This window comes from Cheilinus undulatus, linkage group 24 (genome assembly GCF_018320785.1).
Source record: "Cheilinus undulatus linkage group 24, ASM1832078v1, whole genome shotgun sequence".
Lineage (NCBI taxonomy): Eukaryota > Metazoa > Chordata > Actinopteri > Labriformes > Labridae > Cheilinus > Cheilinus undulatus.
The window spans coordinates 17,421,884-17,434,317 of NC_054888.1; the positions used below are offsets into that span (position 1 = coordinate 17,421,884).

The 12,434-nt window shown below is 39.4% G+C and overlaps 1 protein-coding gene across 1 annotated transcript; it reads left to right on the plus strand.

Annotated features, from left to right (window-relative positions):
- Positions 1–378: 378 nt before the first annotated feature.
- LOC121506304 (nuclear receptor subfamily 4 group A member 2-like) lies at positions 379–8,115 on the plus strand. The gene is made up of 8 exons (XM_041782051.1): positions 379–520; positions 603–658; positions 901–1,706; positions 3,469–3,598; positions 3,906–4,063; positions 4,159–4,358; positions 4,494–4,672; positions 7,543–8,115. Exons 3-8 carry the CDS (start codon positions 906–908, stop codon positions 7,788–7,790), a joined length of 1,716 nt encoding a protein of 571 aa, XP_041637985.1. The 5' UTR covers positions 379–520; positions 603–658; positions 901–905; the 3' UTR covers positions 7,791–8,115.
- Positions 8,116–12,434: the final 4,319 nt, after the last annotated feature.

The window sequence follows — 12,434 nt, forward strand, 5'->3', positions numbered from 1 at the left end:
AAGAACTGTTAAACATGATCCCCTGTCTTTAAAGATCAAACGCCAACGAAAATCTTCTTTATGCAGCTGCCCTGATTGTAATAATGACAAAGCAACACGCTGGCTTAAATGCGCCCCTAACTCTGCAAGAGAAGGCTATGAGCAATGTCTAATCCTACAAAAAAGAAAGTGGAAGCCCCAAACCAAACCCTGCAAGAAAATAAGGCTTTAAGCATTATTTCCACATTAAATGATCCAGTATCTGTGCCAACGACCCCTACACACACACTCACATACACCACCCCGCCCCTTCTGGGTTTTGTGCGTAATAGGGGTTTGGCAAACTGGTGCGTAAACAAAAGCACATTGTCGGTGTCACTGGCAGCCAGTGTGGAAGTCAAAGAGTGGGAGAAGTGAGCAGTCATTTCCTTTCCTCTCCAGACAGCGAGTGGACATCTTTCAAGTCGCAGCAACAGCTTTATAGATTTGCAAGACATGGGACTGCTTTGCACTGCCCTCCTGAACTGGATGAATATATGAGGTACCGTTCTTCATTTTCTCAAGATTTTTAAGATGTGCGTAAAGCAGGGGAGTGATTCTCTGATGTTTTTGTTTCATTTCAGGGAAAGTCTAACAGGCAGTAACATTCTGTGGAGACCAAGACGACTGACGCTTTGAGGTAAAAAAGACCTTAAAGCCTGCATCAAAGTTGTTCTGCATACTGGAAAACATGTTTCAGGCTCATTTAGATTCGTTTTTAGGCCAATTAGCAAGTGGAAATGTATGCGTAATGACTGCGTAATTTTCCAATCACGGATTTTAACAAAATAAACATTTTAAAATAGCGATTGAAAAAGCACAATAGATGCATTCGCCCACGCAGTCTACATTTAACTTGCTGATTTACGCACATGTTTGCAGGTGCCATGCCGTGCGTCCAGACCCAGTGCGGCTCCTCTCCGCAAGGAGCCAGCCCTGCGTCTCAGGGCGCCAACGGAGAGCGAAGCTGCGACTTCCTCACCCCGGAGTTTGTCAAGTTCAGCATGGACCTCACCAACACTGAGACTTCTGGTCCAAGCTTTGGTCCTCTGAATGACACTTTCAGCTCTGGATACGACGTGAAGCCTCCCTGTCTCTTCCAGATGCCAGTGCAAGGAGAGATCTCATGCGTAAAGGTGGAGGATGCGCACGGGTGTCCGAGGTATCAGCCGAATTCTCACCACTCAGACGAGCTGCTCTCCTCTTCTGGTTCTGTTTATTACTATCGTTCTCCATCTCCACACAACATCACGTCCAACTTCCAGACTCCTGCGGGACATTTATGGGATGACTCCGGCTCTCTATACACTTTCCGACAAGACTATTTGGCTGCAGCGCACAGGAAAAACGCCCTTTCAAGATTCTCGCTGTTTTCCCTGAAACATGCGCCACACAGCGCGCACCACGTTAAATTTGACGGGTCCCTCCACGTGTCCATGAGCTTGGACGCGGCTGGGGCGCACCAGCCCATGGACAGCTCTGGAGTTTTGGGGAAGCAGCCCGGAATGGGGTTTCCTCACCATCTCCAGCTCGCCCACAGTCACCACTTTATGGACTACCACCAGACTTCTTCCGCACCTAGCCGAGGAGCGCTGAGCGCGGAGGGGCTGTGCGCAGTGTGCGGAGATAACGCAGCGTGCCAGCATTATGGAGTGCGCACATGTGAGGGATGCAAGGGCTTCTTCAAGGTTTGTAATAGGGCTGAGTAAGTTTTAAAGACATGGGCAAGGCAAAGATGTTGTTCTTGTTGATCTGGAAACAAATGCCAGGCTTAATACGTATTTTTTTTTACAGTAAGTGGAAAGATCAAATCATCTTAATGTAGGTTAGATAGCATCGCTACAAAAACAGAAGTCCTGGACACCCTGTGATGGGTAATTTAATGTTTTCAATTAATGCAGACAAACTTCTTCACACTGTCTCAACTGCACAAACACGTAGGAAACATCTGGAAAAGTGGGAGGAACTGGCAAGGAGTGAGGGAAACCTGTGATCCTAGCCAGTTCCACCCACTTTTCCAGAAGTATTTGTGCAATTTAGACAGAGCTGCCTCTGTCTCTCTTTTGGTTGAAACTATGGCAGTAGATCAGGAAGTTTCTGCACTTTTTGATATCACAAATTATTATTAAAATAGTGAGGATTTTATCATTTAGAAACACACTGCATAAAAGAAGACAGAAGATTTGGAGAACCTCAATATAAAGAAATGTTGCCAGTGCTTCTATTTAGGAGTTTCTGATAATCAAAACCAATAAATCACACCTATTTTGTGTGTGTGACTTCTATTTTTGTTCCTGTTGTATCTAACAGAATCATATCAACATTTATAGCTCTTGTAGTTTGACAGCTGTGTGTTATTTCTTTACAGAGCAGCTGTCAATGCAGACAGAATTTTTGCTCCCTATTGTAGCCAAATTTGTATGATGTAACTTTATTTAAAAGCAGCTGGAAAATAAAACATATTTCCACTAGGATATTTGCAGCTTATTGTTCTGTAACATTTAAAGGCAATGAAGGATATGTCAAATTTTGGAGTTTTGTAAATGCTGCTATTATGAAATCTGAAAAACAGAACTAAAAAAAAAATGGATATTTCCCTTTTGTAGTAAGCCTGCATAGCCACACTGTCTTCTAATACAGCCCTAATTGGAGTAATAAGCTTTAATATAAAAACCCCATTGGGACTTCTGACTTGCCGCCTAAACTGGTCATCTTTCTCCTCATGCACGTTCTGATCTCTTGACACCTGAGCATTCTAGGGCCAAATGTCCTGTATGAAAACGGCCACCAACGTGCCATGAATTAAAACCCTCCTCTTCCTCTCTCCAAGGGAGATTCCCAAGGGTCGATTCTCCAAATTATGAATGACCACGACCCTGTATTTACCCAGACTGCCCTGTCCGCTTTGCTGAATGCCTTATGCTGCCTCGAAAGGCCCACAGGAGCAGGAGTGCTGCTGTTAATTTTCTAAGGATCATTTAAGGCAGTTTTACTTTTAAGTGTGCAACAGAAGAAGGTTCTTATATCAAACAAATCCCAAAGAATTTCACAAAATTGTTCCCAGTGCCACCAGATGATCGCATCTCTCAAAGGAGTGTGAAGAGGCAAATTTGTTGCTATAAAATGAACATTTTGGGACAGTTTTCAACTTATAATTGGCTGTCAGGAGACCAATATAGTGCTTTAATGCTCTTTTTAAACCCCCTTAACAAAAATGAAGGAAAAACATTAACAAAGGCATACCTAGATGGTTCTGTATGGAGTTATTTGGTTTGATATTTTACTCAGGACTGCAATTAGAGGGATAACAATGTGTTTAGAAACACAGTAGTGTTTTTATAATATGAAACAGCTCAACTTCTCTCAAATTTATTAACATTTATCAGTGTCTCTAGTTCAAGAGATGTCATTTAAACCTTGTTTTTTCATTTTTTTTGTCCCTAAATGCAGCGGACAGTGCAAAAAAATGCCAAGTACGTGTGTTTGGCTGCCAAAAGCTGCCCTGTGGACAAACGCAGGAGGAACCGGTGCCAATATTGTCGCTTTCAGAAGTGCCTTGCAGTGGGAATGGTCAAAGAAGGTAATCTTTGAAACTGAATTTTAGTCTAAAATCTTGTTCAGATGGCATCATTTTAAATTCTGCTAATTGCAAAGTCAAGTGCCTCACAAATGTGAAATGTTTTGATTTTGCAAGTCATGTCACACTGCTTATTGTCTCATTTATAATTTTACACAGATTTTGAGATTATGTGCAAATGTCAAAGAAAAAAATTCCAGGGTTTGGTGGGAAAAAAACTGACCTACTAAATTGCAACGTCAAGTTAGTTGCTGTTTTTGTGTTTGAAAAGTAAAATAAAAACTGTAACTTTTCCCTGGTTTCTCTGCAGTGGTGAGGACGGACAGTCTGAAAGGTCGAAGAGGTCGCCTGCCATCCAAACCCAAACCCCTTCCGGACTCATCTGCACCCATCAGCTCCCTCCTGAGCGCCCTCATCAGAGCACACGTGGAATCAAACCCTCCTCCGTCTCTTCTTGACTACTTCAAAGTAAGTGATCTTTATAATATTCTGCAGTCAAAAGAGGTGTGGGAGGCTAAATAATTGAAGCTATTCTCCATCTTTTCTGCTGGTGACCTTTAAAGTTTAAGGAGAGTCCAGGAAGTCCTCTAGCAGACGATGCCCAGCATGTGAGGCAGTTTTATGACCTCCTGACCAGATCGATGGAGGTGATTCGAGGATGGGCGCAGAAGATCCCGGGCTTCACTTCCCTCCCTAAACATGACCAAGACCTCCTCTTCTACTCAGCTTTCCTGGAGCTTTTTGTTTTAAGGTTGTCATACAGGTAAAAAACCCAAATGCAATGATGTTTCCTTTTTCTACACAAATTTAGACCAAGAGTTGATCTGGACTTTTGCACACATCTAAGACAGAACTATGAAAAGCAATAGTTTTCAAATAGGCTGTCACTCTGTTTTAGGTCCAAGCCAGAGGAAGGGAAGCTGATCTTCTGCGATGGCTCGGTGTGGCACCGGCTGCAGTGCCTGCGGGGATTTGGGGAGTGGATTGACGGCATTGTTGAATTCTCTGCAAATCTGCAGAGGATGAACCTGGACGTGTCCACCTTTTCCTGCATATGCACACTCGCTCTAGTCACAGGTGAGATTCTTCAAACAAAGTAGTTCCTCCTTCATGATTCTATAGCTAGTGAGGCTGCACTGATGAGTATTAAACCAAGCTCTTTACAAGGACTGAGAAATTAAATGTTTCCAAAATTAAAAAAACAATGAACAAAGCACCTTCTGAAAAAGTAGTAGAGGTATAACTTTGAAGCCTGGATCTGATCATCAAATGATGCAGAAAGTCACAAATTTTGTTAAGACAATAACTTTTTTACGTTCAGAGGCCTAAATCTTGATGGACAAATTAGACGGGTACTTGTTCTCCATGAGATTCTTCATTTTAAAAAAAGGGGGAGTAGCTAAAATTATAAACACATGGTTTTTACTTGAAAACTGAAGGGTTATATATTAAGTTTGGTTGGATGCCTTGGTTTAAACATTTCAGCTTCTGTTTGGTAATCGATAATGTGGATAAAAACTTGTAGAACGGTAGCAGGAAGTCTTAGCATGAAGTTTGTAAAATGAGCCTCAATATTGTGTTTATGTTTATAAAAACAAAAAAGTTAAGATGTGATTGGCTCTGGTAGAAAGCTTAATGTAATTAATAAATCGGAAATGGCAATCAATTATACTTAAAGGTAAAACAGGAGAGCATGCTGACAGGAAGGTCAAAGTTGAAATACTGTAGGTGTTTTGCTACAGTAATGAATTAAAGGCTTAGTACATGAAACAAATATACTGATAAAAAGGCAGGGTTGATGGATGAATGGTTCGAGTACAAAGCTAAATAAAGCAGCAAATTCAGCAACTTGAAAATACTCAAAATTTTTGTTGAAACTGATTACAACAAGTATTTATGTAGTAAGTTTTTTTCATTTGAGGACGGCTCAAAGGTATAGGTGTGCAAATATATAAATAACACTGCAATCTCTGATGAGATAATAAAAGTCAAAACATTAGAGGCAGCTGATTACATTAAGAAATGTATGTAATACTCACTGAAGAAACAGAATGTGTTTACTAGCAGGTACTGAGCCATTTTAAGTCACATCAACTCAATTTTACTTGAAAATTTATGTAAGGTTAACGGAGCTTTCTTTAGGTAAACTACATTTTGGAAACTTTCCTTCACTTAAAAATTCTGTTTCAATCTAACTCAAATCAACATGTTCAAGCACCTTACATAAAGCTGCATGTTCTTCATCCACTGCAGTCGTTCCTTATTTCAATCACAGACTTCAATCTTGAACATTCATGCCACTAAAGGTTGGCCAACCTCAGTGATGATGATAACAGTGACTGTGAAACCACCACACTCAGTTTACCATCCAGTGTATATCATGGATGTGCTCTAAACGCAGGACTTGTCTAACTGAGGCAGAAACTTCACTCATGGTACAAAATGCCCAAAGGCAGTCTGGGAAAATTATCAGATAAAGAGATGATGATAAAGAGATGGTTGAATAATTTGAGTACAATTACAGAAAAATACTTAATTGAGTATGTTTACTTTGAACTAAAATGAGTTTTATTAACTCAGAAAAATAAAGCTGAAATAACTATTTTGGATCTTAAATCTTACAGTGTTGAAAGCTAAATAGAACAAGTGGTTTGTATGGACAGCTTAAAGTTGAATATGTTTAATTGTTTGCTTAAAGAAGGTTAACAGATAAACCAGCTTCAAAAAGTCCACAAAAAACAGGTTTAAAGGTTCCCCGTCAATTTTGGTGCCCCTTGTGGACAAAGCATTACATCCCTCTGCTAATTTTCCTGTACACATCTAAAAGCCATCTCAGAGTTTATGATTTTGTTGGTCTAATGACGCCACCATGTCAGACTATGCAACAAAACTCTTGTCCTTGTCTTGGCTGACAGACTGGCCACACTAAAGCATGATCCAGACGGCTTATCTATGCTGAGGTCACCATCATCTCTGCAACTGAGTGCGATTTCACAGGTTGCTGGGCGGGTGGGTCAAAGAGAATAAATCAGACTTCTGTTACAACAGAAACGCTCGGTGTGATGCTAACAGTCTTTTGCGCTGAAAAGAAGAAAAAGACAAACAAGAAACAGCAACAGGCCATGTATCAAGAGAAGGATATCCTTCAAATAGAACTCAGTGTATGAATAACATATATAATATTTGCCCAGTTAACCTCGTCAATACATACAGCTTCACTGCACGGACACATCAATCCCCAGGGGGATAAAGTGTTGACTTGTATGCCACTTGGGTTAATGATGCTAAAAATATAAGGAGAAAAATGCTCCAGGCGCCAGGATTCATGTCACTGACATCAGGTCAAAGTGTCAAACTAGACGATGCAAGAAAAATTCTAACTTGTGTCACTGGAGAGTTTTATCATTGACTGTCACACCACGAGAGTGCTTATCGGGCCTGATGCTGGATCATGAGCTATGATGGTGCAGTTGGCAAAAATCAGGCTGAATTTATAGTTTGAGCTGGCCTAAAGTGACTAATGAATAGGCTGACACCTACCCCACAGGTGGTTTCAGGCCTTAAAAAAAACATAAAGAAATACAAAATCCTGTCACTGGTGATCTTTTTTGTTTAAAGAGGTCAAAAAGAGCCAATTCTACCACTTCAAATCTACTAGTAAAAAAAAACCTCCCACCAGTACTTTAATTAGTGAATAAATGTCTGGATAAGGTAGTTAAAATTGATGGATAAACAGTGAAATAGATTAAAAGTAGATAAGCAGGTAATTTTTGAGTTGAGACTGAAGGTGAAGAAAGCAGAAGCTCCATGCGTCAGGCAGAAATACATGACTATTTTATGATTTTGACTGTAATTTAAATAGAAAAAAGTCTGCAATGTTAAAAATATTATTTTCTTTTTTTTATTTCCTCATACCTTTGTCTGAAATGTGACAAACGGTCCATCAGAGCGCCACGGACTAAAGGAGCCGAAGAAGGTGGAGGAGCTGCAGAGCAACATTGTGAAGTGCTTGAAGGAGGGAGACAGAGGCTCAGACTCTTGGTCCGACACTTTGTCCAGACTTTTGGAAAAACTGCGTGAGCTCCGTACTCTGTGCATCCAGGGCCTGCAGAGGATTTTCTACCTGAAGCTGGAGGATCTGGTGCCACCGCCTGCAATAATAGATAAGTTATTCCTCGACACGCTGCCATTTTAGACACAGGAGAAAAATCACAAGGGGACTTTTTTTTTTTTTTCCCATCTGGAAAATTTGACATCTGTGCACTGCATAAAAAAACAATTTGAAGCTTAAATTTGAGATGTTGAATTTAAAAAAACTTTATTTTACTTCATATATTTGGCAGCTAAAGAGCCTGTTAACATTTTTAATTTGTGCTTCTTAGCTTCTGTAGATAAAGTTTTGATACCTGTGTGTCCCTTTGATTTTTTAAAACACTAATAGTCATATAGTGATACAGATAATAGGATAATATATGTTAGACCGTCGTAGTTCAAAGTGAACTTTCGTTGTCCATGTTTTAATAAATAAATGAACCTCACAGCTGCTGGACTTTGATTTATAAAGATTTTCTTTTTCATTTCTTCTTTTTCCCTTTTTTAACACTTTAAAATATCAACCAGGCTTTAGAATTAAAATGTCAATTGTAAGGCAATTAATTCCTTGACATTAAGCTAATAATATGCATGCAAATGTAAATGTATGAGCAGCTAAATTTACATTTATTAAGCTGATTTGATTAATTTTAATAAAAAGTCCACCTAAGTTTGGTCACTATAGCTATTTTGTAAGTTTTTAATGTTAAAAATCTGCATTTTATCATATTTTGCCCTCTGACACAGGGTTTAATATATGTTATATTAGCTTGTTGTTGTATAAGGTGGTATGGAGAAATGCTCAAGATAAGGCAAAAAATTCTGTTTTGGTGATATATTTGTTCATTACAATCTTAGTATTTGCATTTTTGCATGCATTCTCTGTGCAAAAGGTCAAGGAAAGCTGCAATATGTTAACTAAAGGTTTTTCAACCGAGGAAGCTTTAAAAACATCATTCGCATGACGATACAAGTATGCCGTTTGTGTTTGTGAGTGTTTATTGCCACTGGCTGCTTGACATTTCTGCAGCCCTTTGGTTATATGTGACATTAAAGAAATTCAGCATCAGCCACTCTTTCTAAAAATACAAGCCCCATAAATAAAATCTGCAACCTCCAGTTTGTCCCTGCGTGGCAAAAGCCTGTCAGTTTGGTTAAATGAAAACTCATGTATGAAAAAAAAGTATTAATTTTGGCTTTATGACCTTAAAAGACCACCATTTAGGGGGGCAACCATCATAATCAGATCAACTGGGTAGAATGAAATCATTATAAATCTTCAAAGCTGATTGGTACTCAGCCGCATTCTTGTCTGCAACAATGTGACATGTTTCTCCTCCATATGGTGGAGATTAATTGATTTTATGGTTTGGAAAAGGTCTCCTTTATAAAAAAAATGTGGTGATGTTCCCATGGAGGTTTTAATAGGCCTGCAGATCAATAGTGGAGGCTGTTCAATGCTCCAGTGTGGCGGGAGAGATAGAAATAAATCAATAACAGTACTGGGGATAGAGGTCCAATTTACTCTGATAGAGATGATGATTGACAGATAAATGAGGGAGCGAAGGTATTCTCACTTCTCAGGCTTCCTCTGGCATTTGTATGGGAATGCATATTTAAAGAGTAATTTAAATATTTTTTAGTCACTTTTGAATACAAGGAACACAAATAGTTAAGAATCACAGACCCTCAGAGGGAGCATTTATAGAGGGAATAATGCAGAAAAAAAATTATCAGTCATTGAAGCAACTAAATCAATTTACTCAAGTACTCTATGCAAGTGCAACCCAGAGCAACAAATCAGGAAAACTAGAAAATTAAAAACAAAACGTGATGTATATTTATGTGTGTTTCATGTTGTTTTAAAGATAGTCCTATATTAACTAAACAGAACTAAAAAAATGCGAGGGCTGCACAGGGTCAGGACCTCTCTGTGCAGAGTTTGCATGTTCTCCCCATGCATGTGTGAGTTCTCTCTGAGTTCTCCAGCTCCCCCCCCCACAGACCAATGTTGGAGGAAGCTGGACAGACCCTGCAACTGACTGGCGACCAGTCCAGGGTGTACCCCATCTCTCGCCCAATGACAGCTGGGATAGGCTCCACCCCCCTGCAACCCTGAACCGGGTAAGTGACAGAGAAAATGAATGGATAAAAATGTGTAGCGTGCAAAGTAAAGTCCATGGTTTCTCATTTGTTGAATGATGAAGGAAAGCTCCTGGAATGATTTGAGCATAATTTTATCAACTTCAAGTTATGCAGGAATTTCTGCCAGCAGTTTTGAACTTCAGCTAAAGCTTGGAAACATCAGTTGGTTTGCAGGTTTTAGACTTCAGAAAAAACTATGGGATTGATAAAAGTGATCCAAAAAAAAAAGTTAATCAATCAAAAAATCTATTACAATTTATTTTGAAAGAGTAAATAACAGGATTTTCACAATACCAGGATTTTAGTTTGTTATATGTGAAGTGTAAAAGTTAAATAGTATCATGCCTGTCTCTATGCCATTGCTGTCTAAACTGTACACTTACCTGGGGGGCTCATAAACTTGGAGGAAGGAGTTAAAAGCACTATATTTGGCAATTACTTTCTAATAAACAGTCATGAGGCATGTGGAGCGCTAAGAATTCATCATGGGACCTAGTGTGCCACAACCCAGGGCTTCAGATGGTGGGCCAGGGTCAAGCTCAATAAATGTCAACACACACTTGTGGATTGGCAACCAAGGTCAAACTCGATGGTATCTTGTTTTTACAGGCCTTTTGACCTCTGGTGATCTGCCCTGAGGTTGACGGTAGTTTTCAGGCCCTTAGGACATCCACACTATGTCCAGGGGCTTATGGCAACCCCACTCGGATGAAACCCAAGGCCGTTACTTTGCCCCAAAGTTGTGGATTTTGTTATTTTTCAGCAGATTATTTCCAAATCCTGGTAACATGCAAGGACATCGAGAGCACAACAGGGTTTGTGTTGATCCTCCTTCCTGCCCGATGGTGCCCTCTCTGTTACACACCTCACTTCAGCCTCAATTTCTGCCTCAGACATGCCTCAAAGTTCGGCACAGAACTGTATAGCTATATGCTTTAGATGTTATTTAATGTGTTCTTCTGTTGCCAGTCCTTTAGATAAAAAAGCACAAACCACTGTAGCCAATCAGAATCAAGCAGCAGCTTTGAGCAAAACTGATAGATTTGAAATATTATAAAGTTGCTGTAGGCCTACCACTGAAAACTAGCGACCTATCTATTCTACAAAGACCGCCTACAACATTACCAACCAAATCCTAGCCAGTATGACACAGCTTACATAAAAATATGGCTTTTCTGCAGCAAGTAAGAACCATGATGTGACATGTTGAATGTAATGACTGAGTAAAAAGAGAGTCTAGAAAAATGCTTACTGTTAATATTGCTATTTAACAATAAAGACACGAAATTAAATAAGCAATTGTGAATAAAATTCAGCTGACGTATTAGCCCTTTAAAGCCTATTGTATCATATTTGATATACACTTTTATGAGACTCCTATCTAATCAACATGATCAATAAATTACTCAAAAACCTTTTGAATACAATCTAATAAATGATAAAAATGCCCTCCAGTGGAATGAGTCATGTATTAAATGTGATAGCAAAAAACATATATGTGAAATTTAATGGCAATTTTTCTTTTTCTGGAGGATTTTGGTAGAAGTTTAAATAAAGATTGTAGTTGAAAAATGCCAATAACTGAGTTATCAGGCATTAGGGGTTAAAAGTTGTGTGCTAATTGTTTTGATAGATTCTACTGTAATGCACAAGTAATTCAGGATATTTCACAAGAGTGGTGTCCCTACTAGGGGCCAGCTTCATACAGGGGCTCTTGGATTTGCAATGTTTGGGAACTTTGGTTCTAGATAGCCATAAAAATTAAAACTGGGCTGAAAGTTTAAAAAATGTTGACAACTTCAGCAGGTAAACTCTAAAAATGGACCTGTTGGAGTTCATTTGGGTTCAGAACCAGCAGACACTGGCTGTTTTTTGGGGGGGGATCCTGACGTTTCCTGAAGCCCTCTGGCTGGTCGAGGCCACACAGGAGCATCAGGTATTTTTATCTCGAGAGCACGACTGGTGAGCGGCTCTGACCGCCGACTTTGATCTCTGCATCCATCCAGCTTCAATACGGCTTAACCCCTTATCACCGGCAGCACAGAGACCGCCAGCATCAAGATGGATTTACAGGCAGGGACCCCCGTTCACTTTCAACATGTAATCCAATACAGATTATAACAGATTACTGATGATGAGATAGATATTTAGCATCTGATTGATCCATTTGTGTGAATCTTTTGTTTGTTGTCCCCATGGTGCACTTAAAGTCATTTTACCTGCCTTTATATACACTTAAAGTCTCTTCTATCATCAACATTCAAATATGTAAGTAGTACAGAAATCAATATCAGATATGTTTTATAAATGATTAATGGATGACTGTATTCCTGTGGCTGCAAAGGCTTTACTTTAACCCAACATTTATGCAAGAATAAAAGTGAAGAGAATGCAACATCTACAGTCTTAGACTGTAGCAGTGCTACACTCCTCTTTAAGAGCTGTATTTGTTTTGCAAAGCAACAGGTGGCTTTTAAATTAAAAAGATTAATATTTTGTCAAAATGAAGGGCCCTCTTAATAAACTAAATCTTCCTGCCATTCCTGATAACAGAAAGTAATTAAAGGGGATACAGATTTCTTGTTTCTGAAGGTAAATCCTT

What these genes read in the sequence shown, in the direction of transcription:
- LOC121506304 (XM_041782051.1), top strand. Translation starts at nt 906, where the DNA reads ATGCCGTGCGTCCAGACCCAGTGCGGCTCCTCTCCGCAAGGAGCCAGC. An exon ending in GATGCAAGGGCTTCTTCAAG is followed by an intron (nt 1,707 to 3,468) that starts GTTTGTAATAGG and finishes CCCTAAATGCAG; the next exon opens with CGGACAGTGCAAAAAAATGC. An exon ending in GTTTTAAGGTTGTCATACAG is followed by an intron (nt 4,359 to 4,493) that starts GTAAAAAACCCA and finishes ACTCTGTTTTAG; the next exon opens with GTCCAAGCCAGAGGAAGGGA.